This window comes from Macaca mulatta, chromosome 20 (genome assembly GCF_049350105.2).
Source record: "Macaca mulatta isolate MMU2019108-1 chromosome 20, T2T-MMU8v2.0, whole genome shotgun sequence".
NCBI lineage: Eukaryota > Metazoa > Chordata > Mammalia > Primates > Cercopithecidae > Macaca > Macaca mulatta.
In genome coordinates, this window is record NC_133425.1 from 69,522,730 (window position 1) to 69,543,588 (window position 20,859).

At 46.5% G+C, this 20,859-nt stretch overlaps 1 protein-coding gene and 2 long non-coding RNA genes across 31 annotated transcripts in view; 1 reads left to right on the plus strand and 2 right to left on the minus strand.

Moving 5' to 3' along the window:
• Window positions 1-204: 204 nt before the first annotated feature.
• LOC114674301 (uncharacterized) lies at window positions 205-12,074 on the plus strand. Its single transcript, XR_013411198.1, has 3 exons — window positions 205-321; window positions 7,456-7,560; window positions 11,948-12,074. It is a non-coding gene; the product is annotated as an uncharacterized LOC114674301 (long non-coding RNA).
• On the minus strand, window positions 8,292-11,935 carry LOC144337725 (uncharacterized). Its single transcript, XR_013411197.1, has 2 exons — window positions 10,435-11,935; window positions 8,292-9,168 (listed from the first exon to the last, which is right to left on the minus strand). It is a non-coding gene; the product is annotated as an uncharacterized LOC144337725 (long non-coding RNA).
• Window positions 12,075-12,084: 10 nt separating the features above from the next.
• The window catches only part of LOC709576 (ATP-dependent RNA helicase DDX19B), a 43,975-nt gene continuing 35,200 nt past the window's right edge, over window positions 12,085-20,859 (minus strand). For 26 of the 29 annotated variants that reach the window (XM_077984648.1, XM_001107762.5, XM_001107827.5 and 23 more), the window contains 6 exons: window positions 20,375-20,489; window positions 16,401-16,578; window positions 15,834-16,071; window positions 14,016-14,178; window positions 12,748-12,939; window positions 12,085-12,387 (listed from right to left, as the gene is read on the minus strand). In XM_077984648.1, coding sequence (XP_077840774.1) covers window positions 12,326-12,387; window positions 12,748-12,939; window positions 14,016-14,178; window positions 15,834-16,071; window positions 16,401-16,578; window positions 20,375-20,489 — 948 coding nt within the window. In that variant the 3' untranslated portion in view covers window positions 12,085-12,325. Of the gene's footprint in view, window positions 12,438-12,726; window positions 12,962-14,015; window positions 14,179-15,833; window positions 16,072-16,400; window positions 16,579-20,374; window positions 20,490-20,859 lie in introns of all 29 variants that reach the window. The other 3 variants (XR_013411179.1, XR_013411178.1, XM_077984643.1) reach the window with 2 other exon arrangements.

The following is a 20,859-nucleotide window of genomic DNA, read 5'->3' on the forward strand; positions in this document are numbered from 1 at the left end:
ATTCTCCTACCTCAGTCTCCCGACTGTCTGGGATTACAGGCGCCCACCACGCCCGACTAATTTTTGTATTTTTAGTAAGAGACGGGGTTTCACCATGATGACCAGGCTGGTCTCCAACTGCTGACCTCGTGATCCTCCCGCCTCAGCCTCCCAAAGTGCTGGGATTAAAGGCGGTAGCCACCACGCCTGGCCTCCAAAGTTTATTTTTAAGCCTGTCACATCTCACCTTAAATGTGTAAGTCTCCAAATTGTAAGGCTTTAAACAAAGGAAAGTTCCATGGGAATACTATATGATGCCTACTGTTAAGAACGCGATAACAGGTAAGAAAACAAAAATCAAAACGCAACAGAAGGCCCGTAAACCCCATAATTCCATCATCCAATAAATACAACACACAATGCGTTTTCTCTTTTCTTTTTTTTTTTTTTAATTTTTTTTTGAGACAGAGTCTCATTGTGTCACCCAGGCTGGAATGCAGTGGTGCAATCACTCACTGCAGCCTTGACCTCCCACCTCAGCCTCCCAGGTAGCTGGCCCACAGGCCCGCACCAGCACGCCCGGTTAACTTGTAAACTTTTTGCAGAGACGGGGGTCTTCATTATATTGTTCAGGCTGCTCTCCAACTCCTGAATTCCAGAGATCCCCCTTCCTTGGCCTCTCAAAGTGTTGGGATTACAGGCATGAGCCACCACACCTGGTCATTATGTTGAAGGACCACCAAATACATACTGTATAATCTATATGAGATTCAAGAATAGGACAAATGAAATCTATGGTGATAAAAACTAACAGAGCTTACCTGTGGAGAAGGATGTTTGTTTGGGCCAGACACAAGGAAACTTCCTCGGTGATAGAATTATTCTGTATCTTAATTGGTGCCTGGTTACATAGATGTGTAAGTTTGTTAAGTCATGCTACTTTGTATTTCTAAACTCATGGAACTATTATTTATAGATGTTACCCAGGCTGGGCGGGGTCTTGGCTCACTACAACCTCTGCCTCCTGGGTTCAAGCGATTCTCCTGCCTCAGCCTTCCAAGTAGCTGGGATTACAGGCACACACCACCACACCCGGATAATGTTTGTATTTTTAGTAGAGATGGGGTTTCACCGCATCGGCTAGGCTGTCCTTGAACTCCTGAGCTCAAGGCCAGGAGGCCTTGCCTGCCTGGGCCTCCCAAAGTGCTGGGATTATAGGTGTGAGCCACAGTGCCTGGCCTGCTTTTTCTTTTTTATAAGCAGTTCCCAAGGAAGAATAACTTTTTGTTTTTTGAGACAGGGTCTCGCTGTGTCACCTAGGCTAGAATGCAGTGGCATGTTCACAGCTCACTGCAGCCTTGATCTCCCAGACTCAAGTGATCCTCCTACCTCAGCTCCCTGGTAGCTGGGACTATAGCAGTACGCCACCACCCCTGGCTAATTTTTATATGAGAACTTATGTATTTAAAATATTGTATATAAATTATACCTCTCAATAATGTTGATTAAAAATCAAAAAAAGGGCAAGGTGCGGTGGCTCACGCCTATAACCCCAGCACTTTGGGAGGCCAAGGCGGGTGGATCACCTGAGGTCAGGAGATCGAGACCAGCCTGGCTAACACAGTGAAACCCTGTCTCTACTAAAGATACAAAAACAAAATTAGCCGGGTGTGGTGGCAGGTGCCTGTAGTCCCAGCGACTCGGGAGGCTGAGGCAGGAGAATGGTGTGAACCCAGGAGGCAGAGCTTGCAGTGAGCTGAGATTGCGCCACTGCACTCCAGCCTAGGCGACAGAGGAAGACCCTGTCTCAAAAAAAAAAAAGAAAATTAGCCGGGCGTGGTGGGGTGCACCTGTAATCCCAGCTACTCAGGAATGGCTGAGGCAGGAGAATCACTTGAACCCGGTATGCGGAGGTTGCGGGAGCCAAGATTGCGCCACTGCACTCCAGCCTGAGTGACAGAGCAGGACTCTGTCTCAAAAAATAATAATAAAAAGGAATGAAATACGTGCAGTAACATGGATGAGAGATTTGACATCTCATCGCTTCTCGCCCTCTTGGCCAAGATCAAGTGGAGAGATTTGACATCTCATAGACATTATATTGCGTGAAAGAACCCAGGTACAAAAAGAGTACATATTGCATGATTCCATTCATGTAAGCCCAAAACAGGTATATCTAATCTATAGAGATAGAAATCAGAACAGTGGCTGCCTGGGGATGAGATAGGATGAGTAGGATTGACTGGAAAGGGGTACAAGGGAACTTGAGGAAAGTCCAGCAATAGTGGAGGTGGAGCAGAGGGTATGAGCTGGGAAGCAAATGGAATGGGTGAGTTAAGTAGGTGCCTGATCTGGAGGGCCTCACATGCCACTTAGGAAACATGTAAACGAATTGGGAGTCTTCAGCAGGAGTGGGGTAATCACACTCAAAGGTGGCAAATATCTTACTGGCTGTTGTGAGACAAAAGAACTGCAGGAAAACCTCAGTGGAGGCATAGGCAACTGCTAGGAAGCTAGTGTAGTAGACCAGATGACCACAGTGATCCAGAACAGGGTGAATTCAGGAAGTATTAGATTGAGGCTACACAGGGTGACTGACGTGTAATCCCAGCACTTTGGGAGGCCAAGGCGGAAAGATCACTTGAGGCCAGGAGTTTGAGACCACCCTGAGCAACATAGTGAGACCCCTGTCTCTATAAAAAACAAACTCCAAACTATTAAATTTTTTTTTTTTTTTCCAGACAGAGTCTTGCTCTGTCGCCCAGGCTGGAGTGCAGTGGTGCGATCTCAGCTCACTGCAACCTCCACCTCCCGGGTTCAAGCAATTTTTGTGCCTCAGCCCTCCGAGTAGCTGGGATTACAGGCATGCGCCATCACGCCCAGCTAATTTTTGTATTTTTAGTAGAGACAGGGTTTCACCATGTTGTCCAGGCTGGTCTTGAACCGGACTTCAGGTGATCCACCCACCTTGGCCTTCCAAAGTGCTGGGATTACAGGCATGAGCCACTACGCCCAGCCAAAAGTATTGGATTGAGCCATATAAAAGTGCTGCTTCTTAGGCCAAAAATGGCCAAAGAGTAACAATTTTGTTTGGTTTTACCAAATAGATGGTAGAATTTTAGTTATGAAGGATGGCCACAGATACTTCATAGCTTCCCTCACCAGGATATGAGGTTTATTTCCCCACCTGTGGGTTCTGGGCTGGCCCTGTAGTTAGCTTTCACCAAAAAATGTGACAGAAGTGGCACTGGGAGAGTTCTGAGCCCAGGCCTCAACAGACCTTGCAGCTTCTGCTCTTTCCTCTTAGAAGGAGCCCAGAAACCAGATCACAAGGTCAGGAGTTCGAAACCAGCCTGACCAACATGATGAAACCCTGTCTCTAGTAAAAATACAAAAAAAAAAAAAAAAAAAAGCCGGGCATGGTGTTGGGCACCTGTAATCCCTGCCACTGGGCAGGCTGAGGCAGGAGAAACACTTGAACTGGGGAAGCAGAGGTTGCAGTGAGCCGAGATCACACCACTACACTCCAGCCTGGGCAACAGAGTGAGACTCTATCTGGAAAAAAAAAGAGGAGGAGCCCAGAGACCATCCACCATACTGTGAAGATGAAAGGCCACATGGAGAGGCCTAGCAGCCCTAGCTGAGTTCAGACACTAGCTGGGATAAGACAGCTGCTTCAGCCAGGCTGGGAGAGACCAGCAGAGCTTTCCAGACAACTCAGAATTGTGAGAAAGGCTGTTGTCTTAAGCCATTGTTTTGGGGCAATTTGCAACACAGCAGTGGATAACTGATATAAAAGGACAGTTTTATATGTAAAACAGTTTTATATGTAAAACTGATATAAAAGGACAGTTTTATATGCAGGGCAGGGCAGGAAGATTCATGACGAACCCCAGGCTTCTGGCTTGAGTAACAGGCAATTGCAGTACCATTTTGTGAGGGGAAGTTAGAGGAAGAGCTGAGAGCAGAACCTGGGTTTTTTGAGTGGTGGTGCTTGGTAGTGGCATATGTTCAATGTTAGACACGAGGACAGGACTCATAGAAGACATCCCAAGTTCAAGTGCCATGTGTGCTTTTGTTTCCATGACCCTGGAGCTCAAGGATCAGGTCTTGGTATAGATTTGGGTGTCACCAGCAGACAAAGCCATAGGAATAAACAGCGTTGCCTCTGGCATGGAAAGAGAACTAACCCAGAATACAGCCATGAGGAACAGGCCCATTTAGGAGGTGAATAAAGGAGGGGTCTGCCAAGGAGACTGAAGTGGTAGAGAGAAGACCAGGAAGCAAAGTGTGTGTCACTTTCCTCCCCAGAAGAGTGGCCAGAGGAAGAGACAGTTGATAGAGTTAAATGCTGCTGAGAAGGCAAATACAACAGGGATTAAAATGTAGCTTTTAAGCTGAGTGTGGTTGCATGCATCTGTAGCCACAGCTACTAGGGAGGCTGAGGCAGGAGGATCACTTGAGCTTGGAGTTCAAGGCTGCAGTAAACTGTGACTATGCCACTGCACTCCAGCCTGGGCAACAAAGTGAGACTCCCATCTCAAAAAAAAGTGGTTTTCGGATTTGGGTTCGGATTTGGAACATGTAGGTCATCAGTGTCTTTCATGAAGGCTATTTCAGGGGAGTGGTGGAGCAGAAGTCAAGACTGCAGAGGGATGAGGAATGGGACTCTGCGTACCACCTTACAAGACTTTCTGCCATTAGGAGACATGTTAGGCTGAAAGATGAGGAATAGAGGGTTGAATTGTAAAGAGCTGTCAAGTATGAACATGTTAAAATATCAATGAGAAAGAGCTGTTGGGGTGAGAGAGGTAGCAAATATGAGGGGAGAGTTGACAGAGCAAGTTCTTAAAAGCCAGGAGAGGGAATTTGGTGGATTGGCAGAAAAATGTGCATATATATATATTTTTTTTAATTTTTTTTTTTTAAAGGCAGGGTCTAATTTTGTTACCCAAGCTGGAGTGCAATGGTGCAGTCACGGCTTACTGCAGCCTCAAACTCCTGGGGTCAAGTGATTCTCCTGCCTCAGCCTCCCAAGTAGCTGAGACTACAGGCATGAGCTACCACACCTGGCTAATTTTTAATTATTTTTTGTAGAGATGAGGTCTCCCTGTGTCGCCCAGGCTGGTGTCAAACTTCTGGGTTCAAGGGATCCTCCTGCCTTGGCCTCCCGAAGTTGCTGAGATTAGATGTAATCTCACCCAGCTGAGAAATTTAGATAACAGGGATCTCTCATTGAAACAGGAGGGAGAGGGAAGGACCGGTGCTCATGAAGGAAGTTCTGGTGGTGGAAGGTTGAGGGAGTTTCTGTATGTTAGCCATTTTCTTAGAGTAAGGAGCTTATTTACTGACACCTGAGAGGGATGATAGGGTTGGAATTATGAGGTGAGTGAAAGTCTTGAAATGGTCAGTGAAGTGTGGGTCCATGAGACAGTGAAGAACGGTCCATGAGACTAGAAGTACTGCAGCTTTTTCTGAAGTTATCCTTTCCATTGATGTTAAATACAAAGTCAGAGTTTTTCAAAGGCAGAGAAAGATAAAAAAAAAAAAAATCAGATGAAGTAAAATATTTAATTTGTTCCTCTGGCATAATCCTACTTGCTATAGAAATTAACGAACCTGGCCGGGCATGGTGGCTCACAGCTGTAATCCCAGCACTTTGGGAGGCTGAGGTGAGTTGCTCGCTTGAGGCCAGGAGTTCGAGACCAGCCTGGCTAACATGGTGAAACCCCGTCTCTACTAAAAATACAAAAATTAGCCATGTATGGTGGCTCACGCCTATAATCCCATTGCTTTGGGAGGCTGAGGCAGGTGGATCCCTTGAGGTCAGAAGATCAAGACCTTGGCCAACAGGGTGAAATCCCATCTCTACTAAAAATACAACAATTACCCAGGCGTGGTGGCACCTGTGGTCCCACTAATTCAGGAGGCTGAGGCACAAGAATCACTTGAGCCCGGGAGGCAGAGGTTGCAGAGAGCTGAGATGGCACCACTGCACTACAGCCTGGGCAACAGAGCAAGACTCCATCTCAACAACAACAAAAATAGAAAGTGCTTGACACCAAACTTGACATATTGCAAATGGATCCCTAATGTATGCATTCTAGATCCATGTAGGATGTCCTGCTTATTGGGAAGATACATCTTGCTTGGGCTCCTGATGCTTCCAATCCACCACCAGCTGTTACTGTGGCTTCAGCTTCTCCTGCTTGTATTTCTTCTGACCTGAACAAGGATGGAGTGACTCACTGGTGACTGTGATATTATAGCATTAATACTGATAAGTTCTATGTGTGAAAAATTGCACAAAACCCACCTCATGGTGAATTCTTTGCATTTACAATATTCACTGGAAAGCTGTGATTTACAGCATTACTGTGAAAACTGCTGAACTAAGCATTTCAGTCCAACACTGGGACAGTGATCTACATATCAATGGAAAACTTGCTTTGCTTTGCAGAGCATTCACAGTGAATTTCATCTAAGCTCAAAGATAACTTACAGACCCAAATAGGTTTACACATTACAGATTTCAGAAAACTTCAACCAATGTGACCATGAGCACCTCCACCACGCCAGTTCAGAATGACTATAGAGCTCAGCCATGGGCAATCCCAATGCACTGAATGCTAAACTTTACGACATTAGCCTTGTTAAAACAAAAATACCCAAATACCAGCAACCAAAAACATACTGCTGTTTCTCCTACCTTCTTTTTCAGGAGATAGGGTCTTGCTCTGTTGCCCAGGCTGGAGTGCAGTAGCATGGAGCATGTCTCACTGCAGCCTCAACCCCCCTGGCTCAGGTGATCCTCCCACCTCAGCCTCCTGGATAGCTGGGACTAAAGGCATGCGCCACCACACTTGGCTAATTCTTTTGTAATTTTTTATTTTTTATAGATGGGGTCTTACTATGTTGCCCAGGCTGGTCTCAAACCCTTGGCCTCAAGCAGTCCATCTGCCTTGGCCTCTCAGAGTGCTGGGATTACAGGAGTGAGCCACTGTGCCTGGCTTAATTTTCTTTTTTAAACTTTTTAAGAAACAAGATCTTGCTCTTTGCCCAGAATGGTCTCAAACTCCTGGGTTCCAGTGATCCTCCTGCCTCAGCCTCCCAAGTAGCTGGGATTATAGGTGTGACACTCTGCACCCGGCTGTTTCCTTCTCATACTCATTAATGATTTCTTGGTAATATGAAAACTTCATAATTAAGTTCAATTAACATGAATTATTATTAATCTTCATGTTAATCCTCAATTCAGGTTAATCATCAATTAACAAGAATACATCAACAATTAGTTCTTAGGCATATAGCCAATGAATGACACTCAAGAAAAATAATAACATGCATTATTTATAGATAATGAATATATCCAGAATTTTCCATTGGGCCAAAAATTCCTTTTCCCAGGTTTCTCTGTTCTAGAACAGTTTATCATTTCTTTTTTCTTTTCTTTTTTTTTTTTTTTTTTTGAGACAGAGTCTCACTCTGTTGCCCAGGCTGGAGTACAGTGGTGAGATCTCGGCTCACTGCAACCTGCGCCTCCGGGTTCCTGTGATTCTCCTGCTTCAGCCTCCCAAGTAGGTGGGTATTACAGGCATGTACTACCACACCCAGCTAATTTTTGTATTTTTAGTAGAGGTGGAGTTTCACCATGTTGGCCAGGCTGGTCTCAAACTCCTGACCTCAGGTGATTTGCCCGCCTTGGCATCCCAAAGTGCTGGGATTACAGGCATGAGCCACTGCTCCTGGTATTTTTTTCTCTTGTTTTGAGTCAGAGTCTTGTTCTGCCATCCAGGCTGGAGTGCAACAGCACAATCATAACTTACTCAAGCTTTGAATTCCTGGGCTCAGGCAATCTGCCTGCCTCAGCCTCCCCAGTAGCTGGGACTCCAGGCATGAACTACCATGTCTGGCTAATTTTTAAAAGTATTTTGTGGAGACAGGGTCTCACTTTGTTACCTAGGCTGGTATTGAACTCTAGGGCTCAAGCAGTACTCCTGCCTCAGCCTCCCAAAGTGCTGGGATTACAGGCATGAGTCAACCCACCCAGCTATCATTTCATATATAGGTACTTACTAAAATCAGTAAAAGAATCCCTGGGGACCAAAGCTCACCAAGCTCAATGCAGATTTACATCACTGTTGGCTCTAGGCTACACAAGGTCACAGAGGCAGCTATGGCCCTGGGAGCTAGGCACTGTCAGGAATGAATATGGAAGGAATAAGGAAGAAATATGACCTGTAGTAATGCTGGGGTGACATGCCAGAACCATCCGCAACAGTGGGACTTACCTTTTTAAAAGACATGTACTATTTTGGGAGTCTCCCCAGGAAAATACATTTATTATTTTTGTTGTTGTTGTTTTTGTTTTTGAGATGGAGTTTTGCTTTTGTTTCCCAGGCTGGAGTGCAATGGCGCGATCTCAGCTCATTGCAACCTCTGCCTCCTAGGTTCAAGCGATTCTCCTGCCTCAGCCTTACCAAGTAGCTTGGATTATAGGTATGTGCCACAAAGGCTGGCTAAGTTTGTATTTTTAGTAGAGATGGGGTTTCGCCATGTGGGTCAGGCTGGTCTCAAACTTCCGACCTCAGGTGATCCGCCCACCTTGGCATCCCAAAGTGCTGGGATTACAGGCGTGAGCCACTGTGCCCAGCCAGGAAAATACATTTAAACTCAAACTACTGCATATATGTTGCAGGAAGTCAGGGACCCCGAACGGAGGGTCCGGCTGAAGCCATGGCAGAACATAAATTGTGAAAATTTCATGGACATTTGTTAGTTCCCCAAATTAGTACTTTTATAATTTCTTATGCCTATCTTTACTGTAGTCTCTGAACATAAATTGTGAAGATTTCATAGACACTTAATCACTTCCCCAATCAATACCCTTGTTATTTCCTATGCCTGTCTTTAATCTCTTAATCCCATCATCTTCGTAAGCTGAGGAGGATGTATGTTGCCTCAGGACCCTGTGATGATTGCATTAACTGCACAAATTGTTTGTAAAGCATGTGTGTTTGAACGATATGAAATCTGGGCACCTTGAAAAAAGAAGAGGATGACAGCAATGTTCAGGGAACAAGGGCAATAACTTTAAATTCTGACTTGCTGTGAGCCGGGCAGAACAGAGCCAAATTTCTCTTCTTTCTTTCTTTTTTTTTTTTTTTTTTTTTGAGATGGAGTCTCGCTCTGTCACCCAGGCTGGAGTGCAGTGGCCGGATCTCAGCTCACTGCAAGCTCCACCTCCCAGGTTCACGCCATTCTCCTGCCTCAGCCTCCTGAGCAGCTGGGACTACAGGCGCCTGCCACCTCACCCAGCTAGGTTTTTTTTTTTGTATTTTTTAGTAGAGACGGGGTTTCACCGTGTTAGCCAGGATGGTCTCAATGTCCTGACCTCATGATCCGCCCACCTCGGCCTCCCAAAGTGCTAGGATTACAGGCTTGAGCCACCGCGCCCGGCCTATTTCTCTTCTTTCAAAAGCAAATAGGAGAAATATTGCTGAATTCTTTTTCTCAGCAAGGAACATCCCTGAGAAAGAGAATGTGTCCCTGAGGGGAGGCCTCTAAAATGGCCGCTTTGGGGACGGCTGTCTTTTATGGTTGTAGACAAAGGGATGAAATAAGCCCCAGTCTCCCATATCGCTCTCAGGCTTATTAGGACGAGGAAATTCCCGCCTAATAAATTTTGGTCAGACAGGTTGTCTGCTCTCAATCCCTGTCAGGAGATAAGATGTTATCAATGACAATGCGTGCCTGAAACTTCATTAGTAATTTTAATTTCGCCCCATCCTGTGGTCGTGATTTCGCCCTGCCTCCATTTGCTTTGTGATATTTTATTACCTTTTGAAGCATGTGAACTCTGTGACCCACACCCCCCCCTTTTGAAAATCACTAATAAAAACTTGCTGGTTTTATGGCTCAGGGGGCATCACAAAACCTGCCAACATGTGATGTCTCCCCTGGACACCCAGGTTTAAAATTTCTCTCTTTTGTACTCTTTCCCTTTATTTCTCAGACCAGCTGACACTTAGGGAAATAGAAAAGAACCCATGTTGAATATCGGAGGTGAATTTCCCCCGATACATATATATTTCATAGACTCCATGAAACCCATCCAGTGAATTCTTAGAGGTCCAAGACCCCTGATTATGAACTGTTGGCTGGCCACGGTGGCTCATGCCTGTAATCCTAGCACTTTGGGAGGCCAAAGTGGGTGGATCACTTGAGGTCAGGAGTTCGAGACCAGCCTGGCCAACATGATGAAACCCCATCTCTACTAAAAATACAAAAATTAGCCAGGCTTGGTGGCATGCACCTGTAGTCCTAGCTACTCAGGTGGCTGAAGCAGGAGAATTGCTTGAACCTGGGAGGTGGAGGTTGTAGTGAGCCGAGGTCATGCTGTGGCACTCCAGCCTGGGTGACAGAGTGAGATTCCATCTCCAAAAAAACAAGAACTGTTGACCTATGCTTCTACCAGATTCCCATTCCTCCTGCTTTCAAACAGTCTGCAGCACCCGACTTCCCACTTTCCGTCTCAGACTTGGGGCTACACCAGTAGAGAGGTTGTATGTGCTGTGAGAAGGTGGGGGTCTGCTCTGCCTGTGGCCTACTAAAGAGTCTATACTTCTTTAATTATTGCCCTTGTTTTTGGTATTTCAGGGTTGGTCCACAGGACTCAGGGAAGGAGAAAAAAGTATAAAAATTTCTTTTCTTACAAGAATTCCAAGATGTGTCAGAGTTGACTAGAAGCATAGAGAAGACTACATAGTCAAGTACCCCCCAGGGGAATGTGGTAGAATTGGCAGTCTATTGGTCTCTTTGTAATGTCAGACTAAATAAATCACCTGGAGGCTGACATTGGCTCCTTCCCTTCCCAGGAGACAGATCTGGCCTAAATACAGAGATGCCTACAAGGAAGACCTAGGATCACAATCGTTCTTAGCACATAAAACTCTTCTTCCAGGTTCTAGAGAAAGTGGCCACTCTGAAAGCCAAAGAACTGCAGAGTACTCCTCTTGGCTCAGGTTTCATATTGCTCTGGCAATTCAGGTTCCTCTCATCTTTGCCATCATTTTGTGGATACCAACACACAACATGTCGTACCTGGCCAAGGTACAACAGCCTTGGCCAGGCATGAGAAGTGTCCATTACTGTTGTTTGCTCTATCTTGCACAAAGATGCCAAGTAAGGCTGGAGCAAAGGCCTTGGTGATACTCTTGCCTTGGACAGACAAATGGCAGTAGTGCAGCTAGTCCCTCAGTTGCACCTGTTTGTATTCCAAAGGCAGTAAACACAGACGTTCAGAAGCCCTTTATAATCAATATGTCAAATATCTGAAATTATTCCCCAGCTCTGACAAAACTTGCCTTCTGGGTGTGGAAACAAAACAAGAATTTGTGATTACTGCTGACCACATCTAGAACTGCCTTGAGGCTAGCCATGAGAGACTTGAAACCACAATTTTCACTGAGGATCTAAACCTCAGATCACATTTGCTTGGGGCTACTATGGGGTAAGGTGATATAAAGGATGTAAAAAGGATGTTGCAGATGCTCATGAGACCAGGTTTTGTGGCAAGCTAGGGCCACCACTAATTCTCCACGATGACTTCTCTACAGGACTTGCTTAAGCACAGGCACGGGACCCACCAATAATCAGATGTGCACTCTACACAGACTGCACCCACCAAGAACAGGTCACAGTCTGTGACACAAACCCATATACACAGGTCGGAGAAGCTGGCATTTTGGTCCGTGCTTATTTAACAAATCCCCTTCTGCTGTGGGCATTAGGACAGGGGGCTGGCAATACTCAGGTGAGCTGTCCCACCCCCAAGTCCAAAGCAGCAGCTCTCAGGCCTCTGCTGCTTCATGCCATTCCAAACATGATGGCTGGGCTTACACACCTATCTTACTGGAGGCCTCCCTCTCTGTGTTCCCTTTTCACCGCTATTCCATTACTTCCACAGGAGCTGGAGGCTGGCCCATCCACTCCAAGCCAGAGAATAAGCAGAGGCTGCCACAGGAGATCCTAGGCAAGCAATCAGCCACAGCATCTAGATTAGCATGAAGGAAACACTGGCCAAATTAAAAGATGAAACTTCCAAAAGGTAAATCTCTGTGTATTCATGCCTAATCTTCCAAGGTTGTGTAAATAATTTTTTTCTACCATCCCCCATCATTTGCACACATTTTTGTCAAGTCCAAACATAATTTGAAGTGAGGTAGGTAGTTTCTCTCTACTCATGCCGTTGTCCTTGGGGTGATGTTGGGGGCTGTGCCCTGAACGCACTTGTCTCCCGTGCAGGGGCAGTGTCAGGGCTGGCACCAGTGGCTGGTGGAGCTTCTCAGTTGGCTATTTTCTCAATCTCATCCAAATCATCCGTGTCCAATCGTTCTATCTTCTTATCTGGGGGAAAAATACACAGGTCTCTACCGTGCCCAGGAATGTGCCCCACCCTGGGCCACAGCAATCATTCATTCATCCCCAAAGGCTCCGGGTGCCTGAGCAGGGGGCAGCAGGGCCCCTAGTCACTGACAGCAACAGTCAGAGCCCCACGCCCCGAAGCCCGGTCATGGGGGAGCTGTCCTTGGAGTCCTTGGGTCCTGAAGTCTCCAGGTGTGGCCCTGAGAACTGCCATATGGTCAGAAAGGAGGGGAGTGTGCCAGGGACAGAGCCTCTCTCGGGGCTACAGAAGATCCTACCCCTTTCCCCACTCCACCCTCCTTAGTAAAGGGCACCAGGCACAGGACCCTCCCCGGGACTCACTAAAATGCTCCTGGATTCTGTTCAGGATGTTCATGCTGTGCTTGCTGTCCACCATGTTCACTGCCAGGCCCCTCTTGCCAAAGCGGCCTGTGCGCCCGATCCGGTGCAGGTAGGTCTCGTTGTCAGGGTTCCCGTCCTTGTCCACGGGAAGATCAAAGTTGATGACGACAGACACTTGTTCAACATCGATGCCTGCGGGAAGGAGAGATGGAAGCTGAGAAGACCAAGGACAGGAGACAAATCAGTCATGTGGTCCATCCATACAATGGAGCATGACTCAGCATTAAGGGAACTCGGCACTAAGAGATGTATATGACGTCAAGTGTAGGAAGCCAGATCTGAAAGGCCATGCAGTGCAAGATTTAGATGATGCCCAAAAGCAAAACTACAGGCACAGAAACCAAACTAGCAGGGGCCACGGGGTGGGGTACAGGGAGAGGTGATGAATGAGTCCCTGAGAGTTGGAGACAGAGAGAAGTAAGGACAAGAGACAAAAATCACTGTTGTCCAAAGGTAAGTCAATACATACCAACTTTGGGTAGAGGGAAAGAATTTGGGGGACCGAGCATGGTGACTCATACTTGTAATCCCAGCACTTTGGGAGGCCGAGGCAGGCAGATCAGCTGAGGTCAAGAGTTCAAGACCAGCCTGGCCAACACTGCAAAACCCCGGCTGTACTAAAAATACAAAAATTAGCTGGGCTTGATGGTAGGCGCCTGTAATCCCATCTACTCAGGAGGCTGAGGCAGGAGAATCACTTAAACCCAGGAGGTGGAGGTTACAGTGAGCTGAGATTGTGCCACTGCACTCGAGCCTGGGCTACTGAGCGAGACTCTGTCTAAAAAAAAAAAAAAAAACTGGGGGGACAGGCCAACTCTGGGAATTGGGTACAAGAGAGGGCACATACAGGCATATAGCAGAACCTGGAGGAAAATAACAAAACTGGCAGGTGCCAACAAAATTATGAAATCAGTCAGTAAGCCTCCAGGAGACACAATGTTCTGGAGATGGGCGCCCTTGGAAGAGCAGGCTCTGTTCTCTACCAGTCAGATGCCTGTACATTTCCTTCCACCAAGTCAAGACTCCTGGTTTCTGTGGGAGTTTTTATCACCTGAGGGAAATGCAGTCTCTCCTAGAAAGGAATATTGTCACCAACCCCACCGATCTCCCTGAGACCATCTGACTTCCCTGTGTACAAGGATTTCTAGCTCTAACTGGGCCTGGGACCCCGAGCCTGGCAGACCAGGTAGGACACATCCTCTGCTCACCGCGGGCACACACGTTGGTGGTCACCAGAACCTTCTCTTTGCCCTCTCGGAAGCGCTCAATCACCGCAGCCCTCTGCTCCACCATCATCTCCCCACTCAGCAGAGCCACCTGGTGGCCTTCTTTTGAGAGCTCTGCTGCCAGCCAACTAGCTGTTTTGCGAGTCTGTAGTGAAAAGAATTGTTTTATATGAACAGACCTATTAAAAACAAAAGGAAGACAACTGCAAAAAAGGGGCTTGCCACAATTAAAATACATGAAGGCGCTGCTAAATCCAGTTAGGAGGTTAGGCTTAAAATTTATCAATGAAGTATGGTGGTACATACCTACAGTCCAAGCTACACACTTGAGCCCAGGAGTTCAAGGCTGGCCTGGGCAACATGGCAAGAACCCATCTCAAAAAAAAATTTTTTTTTCAAATAGAATTTTCGTCATATGATTTCTTTCTTTTTAGATAAGTTACGTAACTGCTGTTAGTTTTTTATCTAGGGAGAGTGTGGTTTTAGCTAAAGATCTTCATTCCTAAATAGTCTATGTTCTTGCCAGATATGGTGGCTTGTGCCTGTAGTCTCAGCGCTTTGGGAGGCTGAGACTGGAAGATCGCTTGAGGCTAGGAGTTTGAGACCAGCCTGCACAACAGAGCAAGACCCCATCTCTACAAAAATAAAAATAATTAGCCTGACATACATGGAGCACACACCTGTAGCCCTAGTAACAACAGCCAAGGCTGCAGTGAGCTATGATCATGCCACTGTATTCTGGCCTGAATGATAGAGCAAGACCCTATCTCAAAAACTAACAAACAAAAAATATATATATATTAAAATTTTATATATTTTTTGAGACAGGATCTCATTTTGTTGCCCACTCTGGAGTGCAGTGGCACAATCACAGCTCACTGCAGTCTCAACCTCCTGGGCTCAATCAATCCTCCCATCTGAGCCTCCCAAGCAGCTGGGACCATAGGCACGCACCACCACACCTGGCTAATTTTTAAAATTTTTGTAGAGATGGGATCTTGCTATGTTGTGCAAACTGGTCTTGAACTCCTGGGCTCAAGAAGATCCCCCCACCTCAGCCTCCCAAAGGGCTGGGATTACAGGCGTCAGCCACCGTGCCCAGCCATATATATTTTTTTAATGATGAGGTCTCACTATGTTGTTGCCCATGCTGGCCTGAACTCCTGGGCTTAAGCGATCCTCCCACCTCAGCCTTTTGAGTAGCTGGGACTACATGTACTTGCCCAGCTTATATTCTTTTTTTGTTGTTGGGTTTTTTTGTTTGCTTGTTTTTGTATTGAGACGGAGTTTCGCTCTTGTTACCCAGGCTGGAGTACAATGGCACAATCTTGGCTCACTGCAACCTCTACCTCCTGGGTTCAAGTGATTCTCCTGCTTCAGCCTCCTGAGTAGCTGGGGTTATAGGTGCATACCACCACACAGGGCTAATTTTTTGTATTTTTAGTAGAGACAGGGTTTCACCATGTTGGCCAGGCTGGTCTTGATCTCCTGACCTCAGGTGATCCACCTGCCTCGGCCTCCAAAATTGCTGGGATTACAGGCATGAGCCACCGTGCTGGCTGCCCAGCTTATATTCTTAAAAATCTAAAGATTATTTCATTGGCTGTTACTTGGGGTTTTTTCCCCCAGTAATCACTAAGAAGTGGAATCAAAGTCTCCCTCCTACAACTCATTAAAACCTTAGGAGAACAAACCACTTCCTTTCTTCCCACGGCGCCCAGGGGCATCCAGTCCTCCTGAGCCCTGTGGGGAGCTGGCTGAGAGGGAAGGGCCAGGCCTGCCACTGCTGCTACTACTCACATGGCAGAAGATCATGGCTTGAGCAATGGTGATGGCCCCATAGAGGTTACACAAGGCCTGGAACTTCTCGTCTCTGCTGCTGCACAGGACATAGTACTGCTTGATGGTGTCCAGGGTCTCTTCCTCCCGCTTCAGTTTGATAATGTTTGGGTCTGGGACCACTTTCTGGGCAAACTTCCAGACAGAGTCTTCAAAGGTGGCAGAGAAAAGCAGCATCTGGCAGTTCCTGGGCAGCATCCTGCAAGGGAAGGCCCTGGCATGTGGCCCCAGGTGGCCCCGGGAAGCAGCGGAAGCACAGCCTCCCCAGCTGGGTCTAGATGCCCAGGAAGGCTGAAGGGGAAGGAGGAGCAGCAGGCCTGGGTGGGGGACAGGGGTTGGGGTCTCCTTTCTCAGCCCAGGCTGGGAGGGACTGTGGTCAGTGCTGACAAGGAAATGGCCTGTCAAACAAATGCTGCTGAGAGTACGAGAGACAAGACCCTGGCAGAGGCCAGAGGAGGCGTCTGAAGTGAAGGGAGAAGACACTGCAGATGGGGAGGCTGAGGAGTCCTCTGCCCTCGAGATCCCTACCTCTGGATGCGGATGCTCTGATCCTGGTGGCCCTGAGTGGCTATCATGACGTCAGCTTCATCCAGAACAAACACCTTGATTTTCTTGGGATCAATGAACTTGAGCTTGGAGCACCAGTCCAGCACGGTCCCAGGGGTGCCAATGACAATCTGCTCGCTGATCTTCTGGCCTCTTTCCACTGTGGAGACCCAAGATGTTTTCCATGCATGGATATTTCTTTTGTTTTTTTTGTTTGTTTGCATTTTTTCTTTTTGTTTTTGTTTTGTTTTGTTTTGTTTTTTGAGGCGGAGTCTCACTCTGTTGCCCAGGCTGGAGTGCAGTGGCAACATCTTGGCTCACTGCAACCTCTGCCGCCCAGGTTCAAGCAATTCTCCTGCCTCAGCCTCCAAAATAGCTGGGATTACAGGCACCTGCCACTGCACCTGGCTAATTTTTTTTGTATTTTTAGTAGAGACGGGTTTCACCATCTTGGCCAGGCTGGTCTTGAACTCCTGACTTGGTGATCCACCTGCCTCAGCCTCCCAAAGTGCTGGGATTACAGGCGTGAGCCACCGTGCCCGCCTCCATGGGTATTTCAAAGGCAAAGCCAGCTCTTCTTTCTGAGAAATTCTAAACCTATTATATATTTTAATGCAAATGTTTTGCTGTTTGCATTAATATATTAAGGAAACGTTAGGATAGCACTATAGTATTTAATGGACATAAAACCAGACAAAATGCTGAAAAGGTAATTGGTACAAAAATACAATTAAAATAAGTAAGATCCAGTATTTGATAGCACAACTGAGTGACTACAGTCAACAATTTAATGTACATTTAAAAATAACTAAAAGGGCTGGGCGCGGTGGCTCATGACTCTAATCCCAGCATTTTGGGAGGCAGATCACCTGAGGTTAGGAGTTCGAGACCAGCTTGGTCAACATGGCGAAACCCCATCTCTACTAAAAATACAAAAATTAGCTGGGTGTGATGGTGGGCTCATGTAATCTCAGCTACTTGGGAGGCTGGGGAAAGAGAATCACTTGAACCCGGGAGGCAGAGGTTGCAGTGAGCTGAGATTGCGCCATTGCACTCTAGCCTGGGCAACAAGAGTGAAACTCTGTCTGAAAAAAAAAAAAAAAAAAAAACAGGCAGGGAGCAGTGGGTCACGCCTGTAATCCCAGCACTTTGGGAGGCCAAGGCAAGCGGATCACCTGAGGTCAGGAGTTCAAGACCAGCCTGGCCAACATGGTGAAACCCCATCTCTACTAAAAATAAAAAAAAATTAGTGTGGTGGGCACCTGTTGTCCCACCTACTCAGGAGGCTGAGGCAGGAGAAGCTCTTGAACCCGGCAGGTGGAGGTTGCAGTGAGCTGAGATTGCACCACTGCACTCCAGCCTGGGCGACAGAGTGAGAATCCGTCTAAAAAAACAAAAACAAGAACCAAAAAAAACAACCACAAACTAAAATTGTTTATAACATAAAGAAAGGATACATGCTTGAGTCAATGGATACCCCAGTTACCCTGATGTGATTATTATGCATTGCATGCCTGTATAAAAACATCTCATGTACCCCATAAACATATACACCTACTATGTACCCACAAAAATTCAAAAATTAAAAAAAATGCTGGCCGGGCGCGGTGGCTCAAGCCTGTAATCCCAGCACTTTGGGAGGCCGAGACGGGCAGATCATGAGGTCAGGAGATCGAGACCATCCTGGCTAACACAGTGAAACCCTGTCTCTACTAAAAAATACAAAAAACTAGCCGGGCGAGGTGGCGGGCGCCTGTAGTTCCAGCTACTCGGGAGGCTGAGGCAGGAGAATGGCGTGAACCCGGGAGGCAGAGCTTGCAGTGAGCTGAGATCCGGCCACTGCACTCCAGCCCGGGCGACAGCGCGCGACTCCCTCTCAAAAAAAAAAAAAAAAAAAAAAATGCTGAAAAGACATAGTAAGGATATAAACAATTAGAAGATGAATCCTCTTCAGTAGCATTCTTCTCATCTCTGTAATCATCCAATTCTCTCTGAAGTATCTGATCTTTATTTTTTTTCTGTCAACATTTCTGTCAACAACAGACTGGGACACTTCCTCTTAGGCAGACTTTTTCACAGTTCTTATCTTTCTAATGCACTCTGCCCCTTCAGCTCTATCCTGGCATCTATTTCAAATATGTCAGTTGCTTTTATGTTAGCTGGGCGTGGTGGCGCATGCCTGTAATCCCAGCTCCTCAGGAAGCTGAGGCACGAGAATCACTTGAGCCCAGGAGGCGGAGGTTGCAGTAGGCCAGGATTGCATCCCTGCACTCCAGCCTGGGTGACAGAGGGAGACTCTGTCTCAAAAAAAAAAAAAAAAAAAAAAAGGCCAGGTGCCGTGGCTCATGCCTGTAATCCCAGCACTTTGGGAGGCTGAGGCGGGCAGATCACGAGGTCAAGAGTTGGAGATCATTTGGCCAACATGGTGAAACCCCATCTCTACTAAAAATACAAAAATTGGCCAGGCGTGGTGGCGGGCGCCTGTAGTCCCAGCTACTCGGGAGGCTGAGGCAGGAGAATGGCGTGAACCCGTGAGGTGGAGCTTGCAGTGAGCCGAGATCGTGCCACTGCACTCCAGCCTGGGCGACAGAGTGAGACTCTGTCTCAAAAAAAAAAAAGAAAAAAAAATCAGAATTTTCTACCCTTCTACTTTGAATACAAATTGCAAAATTTTAAATGATTATCTCCCAATAAGTTTCATTATATTATTTACTTTTCAGAACTGGCCTCAGGTTGGCATTCGGACATTGTATGCAGACTTGATTTTCATAAAGTCACATTTGTTTCAGAGATCCATAAAACTCAACCAAACCTCTAACATTTTTTTTTTTTTTTTAGAGATAGAATCTCATGCTGTCGCCCAGGCTGGAGTACAGTGGTGCTGTCTCGGCTCACTGCAACCTCCCCCCACCCCCCGGCCCGGGTTCAGGCAATTCTCCAGCCTTAGCTTTCTGGGTAGCTGGGATTACAGGTGTGCACCACCATGCCCGGCTAATTTTTTTGTATTTTTAGTAGAGACAGGGTTTCATCATGTTAGTCAGGCTGGTCTCGAACTTCTAACCTTAAAATGATCCAGCCACCTCGGGCTCCCAAAGTGCTGAGATTACTGGCATGATCCACCACGCCTGGCCAACAACAGTTTTAAAATTACTTAAGTAATATTAGTTGTAAAACAAACTAGTGTAGAAAAAATTAGTAACAAAAAAGAATTAACAGAATAATCCCCAGAGTCAATAGCCATAAACATTCTGGGTTTTTATTCTGCTGATGAAGAGAAGTAAATTAGGTAATTAAACAAATTCAGTCCTGGCCTAGTGGCTCACACCTGTAATCCCATCACTTTGAGGGGCTGAGGCAGGAGGATTGCTTGAGACTTGGAGTTCTAGACCAACTTGGGCAACATAGCAAGACACTGTCTTTACAAAAAAAAAGAAGTCTTTACCAAAAAAAAAAAAATTTTTTTTTTGAGACAGAGTCTTGCTCTGTCGCCCAGGCTGGCGTGTAGTGGCATGATCTTGGCTCACTGCAACCTCCACCTCCCGGGTTCAAGTGATTCTCCTGCCTCAGCCTCCTGAGTCCTCCTGAGTAGCTGGGACTACAGGCGCACGCCACCATGCCTGGCTGATTTTTCTATTTTTAGTAGAGATGGGGTTTCACCATGTTGGCCAGTATGGTCTCTATCTCCTGTCCTCAGGTGATCTGCCCACCTCAGCCTCCCAAAGTGCTGGGATGCCAAGGAATGTCCTGATGAGGTGCATGTCTGCAGTTTACTTTCAAATGGTTTGACAAAAATGTATACATTTATGTAAAGCAAATATGGCAAAATGTTAAGTTTTTGAATCTAGGTGGAAAAATACATGTGTTTATTGTATTATTTCAACTATTGGGTATGTTTTGAAATGTTTCAAAATAAAAAGAATTAGGTTGATGATTTAGGACCACATTCACATACTCACATTTATTGCCTCGAACAGCATAAGCTAGCTTCAGTTCAGGGTAAAATTTGCCCATTTGTTCAATCACTTTTCCTGTTTGGAGGGCGAGCTCATACGTTGGGGAGAGGCATAGACACTGGTAGGGAAAGAGTGCAGAGTGCAAATTCAAGACAATAGCTCTTTTGCAAAGGGGAATTACCATTAGGACTTAGCCACTCCTCCAGCTGAAGATGAAGGAAAGAATATGTACATTAAAGTGTACACCATTTGATTCTTTTTTTTTTTTTTTTTTTTTTTGAGACGGAGTCTGGCTCTGTCACCCAGGCTGGAGTGCAGTGGCGCGATCTCGGCTCACTGCAAGCTCCGCCTCCCGGGTTTACGCCATTCTCCTGCCTCAGCCTCAGGCGCCCGCCACCTCGCCCGGCTAGTTTTTTGTATTTTTTAGTAGAGACGGGGTTTCACCGTGTTAGCCAGGATGGTCTCGATCTCCTGACCTCGTGATCCGC